The 12,107-nt window shown below is 36.4% G+C and overlaps 1 protein-coding gene across 3 annotated transcripts in view; it reads left to right on the top strand.

The window, feature by feature from the left end:
* Nucleotides 1-11,056, top strand: part of MED23 (mediator complex subunit 23) — a 41,429-nt gene extending 30,373 nt beyond the window's left edge. For 2 of the 3 annotated variants that reach the window (XM_017852793.1, XM_017852792.1), the window contains 9 exons: nt 608-778; nt 1,131-1,347; nt 2,957-3,193; nt 4,110-4,275; nt 4,818-4,890; nt 5,729-5,943; nt 7,506-7,626; nt 8,323-8,454; nt 9,975-11,056. In XM_017852793.1, the coding sequence (XP_017708282.1) occupies nt 608-778; nt 1,131-1,347; nt 2,957-3,193; nt 4,110-4,275; nt 4,818-4,890; nt 5,729-5,943; nt 7,506-7,626; nt 8,323-8,454; nt 9,975-10,142 (1,500 nt within the window). In that variant the 3' untranslated portion in view covers nt 10,143-11,056. Of the gene's footprint in view, nt 1-607; nt 779-1,130; nt 1,348-2,956; nt 3,194-4,109; nt 4,276-4,817; nt 4,891-5,565; nt 5,944-7,505; nt 7,627-8,322; nt 8,455-9,974 lie in introns of those variants that run through there. The other variant, XM_017852794.1, reaches the window with a different exon arrangement.
* Nucleotides 11,057-12,107: the final 1,051 nt, after the last annotated feature.

The raw sequence follows: 12,107 nt of genomic DNA, 5'->3' as shown, positions 1-12,107 counted from the left end.
AGTAGAGATGGGGTTTCACCATGTTAGCCATGATGGTCTCGATCTCCTGACCTCATGATCTGCCCGCCTTGGCCTCCCAAAGTGCTGGGATTACAGGCGTGAGCCACTGCGCCTAGCCTTTGGGTACATTTTTTAAAAAGACACTAAGGTGGGCTGGAAAATGCTACGTTGAAAAAAATTCTATAGTGGTGATATTTGGAGTGGCATAGTTTAACGTTAACCCCTTAGCTGTGGAGCATAGATATAAAAGTAGTTACTATATTTTAGGAGAAATAATGTAAGTCTATAAATTAATAAGATATCAGGATAAGGTGGAGGTGTAGAAAAAGTATTTCCAGGAAACAGTGAGAAATCTTATCTGCTTAAGATAGATTAAATTTTTAAAAATAAAGATGGACATCCCAGGCAGAAGGAATAGTAAGCCAAAATAGGCAAGAAAGGTCATATATGTTTGGGGAATACTGAACAGTTGGTTTGGGATAGACTAGACATCTAAGGAAATTATGGTAGTGAGATTTTACTTTGTTAAAATTTAGACTTTCAAATGGCCCTCATGGTTTCGCACAGGTTGAACATTTTCATATAATTTTTCTGTTGTTCTTCAAAGGCCATGCGTAGTCATGAAGGAAATGAAGCCCAGGTTTGTTATTTCATAATTCAGTTGCTGTTACTCAAACCAAACGATTTTAGAAATCGAGTAAGTGACTTTGTGAAGGAAAATTCCCCAGAGCACTGGTTACAGAATGACTGGCACACCAAGCACATGAATTATCACAAGGTACTAGTTCTAATTAGTATTTAAAATAATGCTTTTAAAACCATACTTGAGCATTTGATGAACTGATTTGGCCGTTTTCTCTCTGGTTCTAATGTTTTTTCTCTGGTCTATATAGAAGTAAGTTAGCTCTCTAAACTTCTTCAAGGTTTGAGAATATCTGTAACATTGAGAATAAATTGAAACTGCAGTTTAGTGGACATAAGTACTTGTATAAAAAGAAGTGAAGTATAATGAAGTATAATTTAAAATGTTTCCTTGTAAAAACAAATCTAAATGTTTTCACGTTTAGCTCTTTTAAGAGAATTTTTTTTAAAAAATGCTCTAACCATTTATCATCTTCTCAATTCCACAGAAATATCCAGAGAAGTTGTATTTTGAGGGCCTTGCGGAACAGGTGGATCCTCCTGTACAAATCCAGTCTCCCTATCTGCCCATATATTTTGGGAATGTGTGTCTTCGATTCCTTCCAGTATTTGATATAGTAATCCACAGATTTTTAGAGTTGCTTCCAGTATCCAAATCATTGGAGACTCTACTGGATCACCTAGGAGGCTTATATAAATTTCATGGTGAGCTTTTTCAAATTTTAATTTCATCTGATACCTCCATTATCAAAAGTGGGCTGGGCAGGACCAGATGGTAATAATGGCTCTAAAGGTTTTGTTTTAATTTTTTTAAATTGAAGTGTTTTGAGGATAAGTACTGTGGAGGGTGCCGTAAAGTATAAAATATACAACATAAAAATACAAACAAAAGTGTGAGTTCAGAACAGGGTGATGTTACTATAAACTAAACAGATCTTGGCAGCCTTCTTGGATGGGTAGGATTTGAACTATGTAGCAGCAGCAGGGAAAAGACAGCATATGAGGCAGAAGGGATCATTTGGGGGAATCATGGAGGAGATAAAATAAGGTATATTTGAAGAAAAATTGCTATGTTGGGTTGAATTGAAAATTCTTACCAGAGAGTTCTAGAAATAAGGTTGGAAAGACAGATTGTACCTAACTTAGGTCCCCTTGAATGCTAGGCTGATTTTATAATTGCAGATAATAATCAACTGGAAGTTATTGAGTATGATCATGGCATAGGAAACATTATTTCAGAAAGCTACATCCAGTTATAGTTGGCAGCAATCTTAGCAGGAAGCCATTTCAAGGACATGTCAAAAAGCCCAGTTGTGTGATTAGTATCTAAGCAACAATGGTTGCATTGAAAATGACAGAAAAGGGACAGATGGTCACAAAAGACGGAACAGGACTTGATTGGCTGATTATAAGGAGAATATTGAAAGAAAAAGACAACTCTAAAATTGTAAGCATAGTAACTGGAGAGTGGCAGGGTCAGTGATGGAAATGTGAAGGTCCTGGAGCAGCCACTGTGGGAACAAAGTGTTTGTCTGGCGGGCAGTCCTGCTTCATCTTTAATCTAAGATACCTTCCCTCAAAGCAGAAGTATGAATTGTGTGTTAACACGATAGAATAGGCATAAAGTTCAAGTGAGCATTCTTTTAAAAACATTTTTCTTTTGGATTAGGTAATAAACACACTTGGTGGGGAAGAGTATACAGTGAAAGGTAATTAGTCCCATCCTGACCTCCAGCTAGCCAGTTTCTTTTGGAGGCAGCCAATGTTACCAGTCTCTTGTCATCCCCTCTTAGATATCCTGGGTGGTTTTTTTGTTTGTTTGTTTTTAACACAAGTAAAATATAATACACATATTATTCTGTACCCTATTTGTTTCAACTTTATCGTGTATTAGCTTTGGTCATTTGTGTTAGTACATAAAGAGCTGCCTCATACATGCCATAATTTACTTTATCAGTCCCCTGTTTTTGACCTTTTAGGCAGTTTTTCATCTTTTGCTAGTGTAAACAGGGCTGCAATGACATCCCTTGTTATATGTCAAGGGACTAAAATTTATGCAGGATAAATTTTCAGAAATGGAATTGCTTCCACTTAAATAAAAATAGATATAAATACAACTGTATATTACTAGAAGCATTCTGAGCCTTCTGCTTCTCCTCAGATTAAAATATTCATAGTATACAATTGCCCAGCATGTGAATTTGTTTCATAATCTTCTGAGCTGTTTTCCAGTTATCTGGGAAGCAGTTGGTCAGTTTTTCACAGTTGTTAGTAACCAGTTAAACATTGTGGTGGTATGTTTTTTTCTTGGCAGATCGTCCAGTGACTTATCTGTATAATACTCTGCACTATTATGAAATGCACCTGAGAGACCGCGCATTTCTCAAACGAAAACTCGTCCATGCAATCATTGGCTCTCTCAAGGATAATCGACCGCAGGGCTGGTGTCTAAGTGACACTTACCTGAAGTGTGCGATGAATGCACGAGAGGAAAATCCTTGGGTTCCAGATGACACCTACTATTGCAGATTGATTGGCAGACTAGTCGATAATATCCTTTTTATTGTGATTTTACAGATTCTCCAGAAATAATGGTATTTTGATTTATGAGAACATATTTTTTTCTTTTTAAAGTAATTGTTTATATATTTCAAGGTTTTAACTTTTTTTAACTTCCATTTTCATCTCTGTAAAGGTTTGAAATCTTAAATTAGCAGCATCATACCAGATAGGCTGAAATTCTATTAAAATTGTTATTTTTGAACTTAAGGATAAGTGGTAAAAAAAAAAATTATATTTAAAAATAGACTTTATGGAGATTCGTTTCAAACAAAAAATCTTAAATACTATGTTTCATAGCACAGGCATCTGTGTGCTGCTGGAGAATGTAGGATCTTGTTACTTTAAAAAAATTAATGTTTGTATTATAATAAATGATAAATTTTTCTTTATGGAAAAGGTATATTTTAGTGAAAATATACTTGTGTGTTTATTTCTTCATTTTGATTTTATGTTTTCAGTTATTAGCACTCTATACTTAATGTCTATAACCATACCACTATGTTACTAGGTAGAGAAATTCTACATAAATGAGCATGACTTATTTTCCTACACAAAGGAATTTATTTTCTGAAGCAACAGAATGACTCATTATAAAATAATTTTCATATTAATGTCTTATAACTATTAAAAGAAATAGGCTCATGAAACCTAGGTATACCTTGGTTGCATCTGTGGCTATTGTGTCATATTTATAAGAACCCACCTGTAAGACCAACCATTTATACCTGTGGTTAATCACATGGTTGCTTTAATACATTTCAATCATGTCAAACTCATTTGCATTTGGTTTGTATTTGCTTCTTAATCTCTCTAAGTGTAGATAAATCACTTCTTGGCAGCTCATAATCCAATAAATTGATAATCAGATGAGATATTCCAGTTGTTACTGCTTTAACTGTGTGTACCGATGGCTGGCAAATCTCCTGGTCCCTTTCCAAACTGTGACTGGAGATTCAATGAGTTTCCCAACCCAGCTGCCCACGCTCTCCATGTTACTTGTGTGGAGCTCATGGCCTTGGCAGTTTCAGGCAAAGAGGTTGGGAATGCCCTTCTAAATGTTGTCCTGAAAAGGTATGTATTCTGGTTCATGCAGGAAGATTTGTTGTTTATTTGTAAACAGAATGGTATTTTATTTGGAATTTTAAGACAAACCTGTTGCCGAAAGGCTGATGCACGTTGGATGATGACTATTTTCTGGTTCCAGATTTTGTCTTTGTGATATAGGAGTTATGGAATGTGCCCTGGACAGGATCCTAAGATCCGGGTTTGTTCCTACTTCTGCTTATTAATAGCAGTTTGATGTTTAGTATAGGCGTAATGTTAACTTGTCACTTAAAACAAGATTCTCTTCATCTTGTTTTCAAGATTTCAAGATTCTTTTAAAAATTAGTATGAAGTATGGGATAATGATTGGGGAGGAAGTATTTTTAAAGAGACTTCTTGAGTTTTATGCATATTACATTTTATTCAATAAAAAATTCCCCGTTGTTCTATTGAAATGGATTAGTTGTCAATCCTCTGAATTAGATATATTATTTAAAAATAAGATCTGTTGTCAACCATCTAAAATGTTTTTATAAATTCATACTTACATTCTTTTTTGCCGGTTGCAGTCAGCCTTTAGTGCCAAGAGAGAACATTACAGCATGGATGAATGCAATTGGTTTGATCATCACTGCCCTACCAGTGAGTTAATAATTGTGATTCGTGCTTAGTGATGAAATATAGCCAGCTGTTCCATGTCAGCAAAAAGAAAAAGATGCGTGTAGGATGCAAGTTAATGAAGTATTTTATGTTTTTAAAGTTTTTTCATATTATTACTGCTTTAAAAATCTACAGTGACTAGTGTTTGCCTTTCTGTATTAGATCTAAATATATCTATGTGACTTACAGGTCTCTGCATTTTCTAGTACCACCTTACCTATCCAACTTTAGTTTTTACATCATAGCCTGATCTGCTCTTGGCCACTTAACATGTTGTATATCTACAGCTTTTGTTCCTGCAGATAGTGCTTAAGACATGTTTTAGGTACTTCTGAATGTGAGTGAATAAGACATTTTTCTTATTCCAGAGCTTACTTCTTTCCATCACCTTCTCTAAAGCCTGTTCATTCTTTGCTAGCTTAGAGCCTCCTTTATCAGTGAATGAAGCCTTCCCTGACTGTTCCAGCTCACATGAAGACTCCTTCCTTTGACCTCCACACATATTTTTTAAAAGTTTATTATTTTTAAATAAATAATAAAATTATAGATTTATTGTTTGATAAATTAATTGATTTACTGCATAGTATATATCAGGTACCTAAATGAGCTGGGCAGATACATGTATGGAGCCCGCTAACTCACAGGTACTTCACCCAGGTTGTTACTGACTTAATTTGACCAGTTACAAAGTCACCCAACTGTACGTGCAGAAGCTGGAGAAATAGAAAACTTCAAAGAAGGAGAAAACACTGTTACTTTAGACTTTGGGGTGGAATGCTGGATAAGTGATATTTTCACTAGCCTTCCTCCGATTTTAAAGGAGCCGTATTGGATTGTTCTTCATGATCGAATTGTGAGTGTCATCAGCAGCCCCAGCTTGACATCTGAAACAGAGTGGGTTGGCTATCCATTCCGCCTCTTTGATTTCACTGCCTGTCATCAGTCCTACTCTGAGATGAGTTGTAGCTATACATTAGCTCTCGCACATGCTGTGTGGCACCATTCTAGCATCGGACAACTTTCTCTCATTCCAAAGTAAGTATAATAATTTCTTAAAGAAATTTGACATAGGCTGGGTGTGGTGGTTCATGCCTGTAATCCTAGCACTTTGGAAGGCCGAGGCAGGCAGATCACAAGGTCAGGTGATTGAGACCATCCTGGCCAACATGGTGAAACCCATCTCTACTAAAAATACAAAAATTAGCTGGACATGGTGGCATGTGCCTGTAACCCCAGCTACTCAGGAGGCTGAGGCAGGAGAATCACTTGAACCAGGGAGTTGGGAAGTTGCAGTGAACCAAGATCGCGTCACTGCACTCCAGCCTGGTGACAGAGTGAGACTGCATCTGAAAAAAAAAGGAAATTTGATGTATTTCATTCATTAACAGATGAGATATATACTTCATTCATTAGAACAACTTGTGGCCGGGCGCAGTGGCTCACGCCTGTAACCTCAGCACTTTAGGAGGCTGAGGTGGGTGGATCACAAAGTCAGGAGATCGAGACCATCCTGGCCAACATGGTGAAACACCGTCTCTACTAAAATACTAAAAATAAAAAAATTAACCGGGCGTGGTGGTGTGCTCCTTGTAATGCTAGCTACTCAGGAGCCTGAGGCAGGAGAATCACTTGAACCCAGGAGGCGGAGGTTGCAGTGAGCCGAGATCGCGCCACTGCACTCTAGCCTGGGTGACAGAGCAAGACTCCATCTCAAAAAAGCAACAACAAAAGAACAACTTGCAAAGTAAGTTGATCAGAAAGCTCCTTTTGCTTCAGAATTGTTTTTTAAAAATTGACTTGTATGTGCTAGTAATAATCTAATAATGTAGTTTTCCACTATAGTTTGAAGAAGCTTAGTCAAATGCATGCTTTTTCCAGAATATATCCCAAAAGTTACCTTTTAAACTGAATAACTGATATTATCCTATTTCCTGATTATTTTTCTTGACCATAATAATGGTATTAATTAGACTGAAATTTCTTGAGAGTGGCATTTCTGTTAGGTTATTCTCTTTTTATTTCAGATAATTCACCTATCAGTAGTTTTATGATTAAGAATGACTTAAATCTGATTTAAACCCCATCTTTAGTAGAAAGACAAAAAATTAGCTGAGTGTGGTGGCGGGTGCCTGTAATCCCAGCACTTAGGGAGGCCGAGGTGGGTGGATCACAAGGTCAGGAGATCAAGACTATCCTGGTCAACATGGTGAAACCCCGTCTCTACTAAAAATAAAAAAATTAGCCACGCGTGGTGGCGTGCGCCTGTAATTCCAGCTACTCAGGAGACTGAGGCAGGAGAACTGCTTGAACCTGGGAGGCAGAGGTTGCAGTGAGCCGAGATTGCGCTACTGCACTCCAGCCCGGGCAACAGTGTGAGACTCCATCTCAAAAAAATAAATAAATAAAAAGAATCAAATGAAAGTAAGAGCCAGTGAGAGATGTGAGATCAATTAGAAATATTATTGTTACCAAAGTAAAAGGAACTTTTAAAAAATTATGTTTTGTTATAATACTTTGTAAATAATGTATTACAAAATTCAAACAATTTAAATAATTTCAAGTCACAGGAGATTTTTATTTTTATCTTCAAATTTTAGGTTTCTCACTGAAGTACTTCTTCCTATAGTGAAGACTGAATTCCAGTTGCTTTATGTATACCATCTTGTTGGACCATTTTTACAAAGATTTCAGCAAGAGAGAACTCGTTGTATGATAGAGGTAAAATATAATCTGGGTTTCCTGTGACATGATTAAATTCTGAAGTATCTATTTAGGTGTTTTACCAGTGTTATTGAAACTGCAGGTCACAACCATTAATAGTGAAACTAGTTTAACAGGATCCAAGAGCAACTTTAGAGGACTTAGTGTGCCAGTAATGAATTTAGGGTGGGATGTATTGAGTTGGAGATGCAGGAGAAATACCCATTATGAAGGTTGAGAAGAGGTTAAGGATGGAGAAGTACACTTGAGATCTTACATGCAGAGGAACTAATTAAAATCATGAGAATGGATGAAGTCAGTCACTTCTAATAAGATGTCGAAAACAAGGAAAGCACCCAGGAGTAGAACCTTAAAGCAAGAGCTACCAAATGAAACTAAGAAAGTATAAACCAAAGGATCCCTAGGAGTGGAGTAAAGGAGATTGTTTATCTCTTAATTTTAAGATAAATTACTAAACTATGAAGAGAAATTTTATTTAAGCCTTATCAGGGGCATTTTGTAGCACTATAGATTCTTTTATAAATGCAAGCCATATCATATCTCATGTGCATAGAGGTGTGTATGGTATATGACAGTTCTACAACAAAGACAGTATCCCCCAGTGCGAGTGTTGTAATGGAGCCCAGCTGCATCATGCCGAATTATTGAATCGCTTTTAATCACTTAAATAATTTTACATTATTTGTTAAATAGATTGGTGTGGCGTTTTATGACATGCTGCTGAATGTCGACCAGTGTAGCACCCATTTAAATTACATGGATCCCATCTGCGACTTCCTATATCACATGAAGTATATGTTTACTGGTGATAGCGTGAAAGAGCAAGTAAGTTGAATTTGTTTAATTATTTTTAATGATGTTTAATTTAGAAAACTTGAACATATAGTAATAGACTTTTTTGGTTTGAGTGATTATTTTATTTTGTCTAATTTTTTTTAAGGAAAAAGAGTGGGTATGAGACCTTTTTAGGCAACAGAGGCATATTATTCTAGATGTAGTATTAAAGTAAATACATGTTATAATTTCTTGTACTTTTCCCCCAAAAGACCTAGAGGGTTAATTAATAATAATCTCATTAGGGAGAAACAGTGGGATATGGCTGCTGAAATACGAGCAGAGAGGTTGTTGTGTTATGAGTAAAGGAGGTCCTACTTCTCCTAACACTCATGGTGACATTAGACAAACCGCAGCATAACTAGAAGACTAAAGTCAGGATTCTAGACTCATCCTGACTAGAGACTAACTCATGAAGAGCGTTTAAAGAATATGGGAATGCTTAACCTGAAGAAAAAAAGTCCTAGGGAATTATTTATGCCCTCAGCATTTTGGAGGGTTTTCATTTGGAATAGGGATTAGATTTGTTCTGTGTCACTTTAGAGGGTATATGAATTCCGGGAAAGTTAAAGGGAGGACATCCTGACTTAGCATATGAAGAGGAACTTCCTAATAGGGATGTCTGAAAGTAGAAAAAGACCTTGAATCATAACTGATTCTTTGGGTTGAGATACCCCTCCCAATTCTTTGGGTTGAGATACCAAGGAGGTTGACTCCTTTATGTCTCGGCAGCAGTGTCAAAGAAAAGTGACCTGTTCTCTCATGTAAGAAAGAGAGAAATTATATCGGCTTTTGTTACAACACAGAACATGCAGAGAAACTATAAAAGAAATTGTTTGCTTTTTTTAAAAAAAAATTATTCTTTATGTTTGGGCCTAAGAAACTTTAACACAAGGGAGTACAGAAAGGAAAAGGTCAAAGAGCATCTGAGTAAAGCTAAGAAAGCTGTGAAACGGCTTGATGTGTTGGTCTCCTTAGTGTTTTTCAAAAGAGTATATCTAATATTATTTAGTTAATTCCAAGTGTAAATCAAAACAAAAATAATCAGTTTTGTAGATAAATGTTGCAGACATGAGTTATTCAGAGAACTTTAAAATATAATTATGCTTCATGCTTCTGTAAAGATAGCATTTTAAAAGAATGATCAGCTTGTTGGATGTATGAAATTTCCAGTGTAAACTCTGCTAGCTTTTGGTAGTGGGATGACTGGCTAGCTAGATAAGTGGATATGCTTTTGTAAGGAAACGCCTATATATGAATATACATATGGTTTATGTACAAACATGCATATGGAATATGTAACAGGCATGTGTGAGGGAGAATGTGTTGTTTCTCATGCAAGAAAGAATTGTATCTGCTTTTCGTAAAACACAGAACATGTTGAGAAACTTCTCATCTACCCCACGCCACTCCTTAGTTTATTGTCCCAGGATATGTGTAAATCCTGCTTTAAATGTGAGAAGTTGAAATTCTCTGATTAAAGTACGTTTTAATGTGTTTTTATTTCTTAGGTAGAGAAAATTATCTGTAACTTAAAACCAGCTTTAAAACTTCGTCTTCGATTCATCACACACATTAGCAAGATGGAACCAGCTGCAGTGCCTCCACAAGCTCTGAACAGTGGGTCTCCAGCACCTCAGTCTAATCAGGTGCCCGTGTCTTTACCAGTAACTCAGTGAAGCCAGACTGTACTGTGGAGAAAGTGGAAATACATCCGTCTTTGAGAATAGACTCAAACCTTTTAAATCTGAATGTGATCACGCTATGGTGATAGAAGCAGTGATGATGTTCAGATTGTTTTATTTTGATTCAAATGATGAATCTGTGGACACCTTATAACTCCCATCTCCCTATCTATGTTTTTGTCTCTAAGAGATCAAGTAAGATACGTGTTGTTCATATTCATAACAACTTATTAGAGCTACATAGGAACATAGAGGTTATCTGTGATCAAATGACTTTTGTCATTGGCACTTTCAGTCTTTCCTATTCTAGCCATTGTTTTTGTTTGTATTTTTTATTATTAATGACATATTTAGTCTTCAGATTTATTATTTTAAAGGCACCACACATGTAAAACAGTTATTACAAATATTTTATGCATAAATCTCTTGGTAGATTTTCAGAATAATAAGATTTTATCAAGAAAAGAATCTAGACTTTGTTGCGTTGTAGGAGCAAACAAGGCTTCATATTCTTTTTAAAATGACTTGAAATTTTATTATAAATTTCCATAGTTTCTATCAAGGTCATTGGTAGTTTTATTACCTTTGCTATGGATTCAAACTTACTGTATAAAATGAGTTGGAAGCCATGTAAGAAAATAACATCTGAAAATTCTTGAACTTGGTTGATTCTCCAGTTTCTTTTTTTAAAAATAATTGCTTTTGCAGATTGACACTCTCACCTGACAGATGATGTAATTCTTCAATTTTTATAATCTTAAAATTTTTTAATTTTATATTTGTAAATACAGTACACATTTTATTTCTTCAGGGTTTCTTGGATTTTGAGAGACATTGTTAATTTTGGGGGAATTGGCATTGTGAAAGACTTGAAAACTAATGAGTAAAGTCTGCTGAATGAATATACCACGTGATTGCTTCATGACTCCTTTGGAATGAATGTCGGCTGTGTGCCAGGCGATGTGCTGGCTGGGGTCAGTTGGAAATGGGTTATTCTGTGGGTCCTACACTACAGTTGGTGACTGACATTGGCCTAGGAATTAAGAGTTACAGATTCTTTTAGAAAAAACTAGTGAATTTAACCAACTGTATTTCAAATTCGTATTTCTAAATACGTTCCTCCTAGAACTTTATTTTCTTTGTAGCTCATGTTATTGCCATCACTAAATCATTACTGGCCATGCAAGTCCAGCTAAAAATGTATATAATGGTAAAAGTAATATTTGCAGGCTCAGACTCATTCTTTTTTTTTTTTTTTTTGAGACAGAGTCTCGCTCTGTCGCCCAGGCTGGAGTGCAGTGGCGTGATCTTGGCTCACTGCAAGCTCTGCCTCCCTGGTTCACACCATTCTCCTGCCTCAGCCTCCCGAGTAGCTGGGACTATAGGCGCCCGCCACCATGCCCAGCTAATTTTTTTTTTTATTTTTAGAAGCGACAGGGTTTCACCGTGTTAGATAGGATGGTCTCGATCTCCTAACCTCGTGATCCGCCCGCCTCAGCCTCCTAAGGTGCTGGGATTGCACGTGAGCCACCGCGCCAGGCCCCTACAGACTCAGTCTTAAAATTACCCAGAAAAAATGCTAGAAATTATTTCAAGTATTAATCTTAACATAGTGTCAGTGTATTCTTGCTGCCTTGAGGAATCTGTTGCTTTTTGATCCTAGAATGAGAATAAAATTATGACTCTAGTATTATACAGAGGAAATGAAAATCAATATAATCACTTTCTCAAGGACATGAACATTCTAATTAATTTATTAAAATTCAGTTTTCCCTCTCTAGCTTAAAACATGGGAATATAATTTCCCTGGATAGGCTTTTAAGTACGTTTTTAATCAGAGACTAATAGAAGACAAAAACTTTATTTGGGTTTAGAATACAGCAGAGGGGGCCGGGCGCGGTGGCTCAAGCCTGTAATCCCAGCACTTTGGGAGGCCGAGACGGGCGGATCACGAGGTCA

This window comes from Rhinopithecus bieti, unplaced genomic scaffold (genome assembly GCF_001698545.2).
Source record: "Rhinopithecus bieti isolate Rb0 unplaced genomic scaffold, ASM169854v2 scaffold_35536, whole genome shotgun sequence".
NCBI lineage: Eukaryota > Metazoa > Chordata > Mammalia > Primates > Cercopithecidae > Rhinopithecus > Rhinopithecus bieti.
Note: the sequence above shows the minus strand (reverse complement) of the source record. Positions and strands in the feature narration are given on the sequence as shown.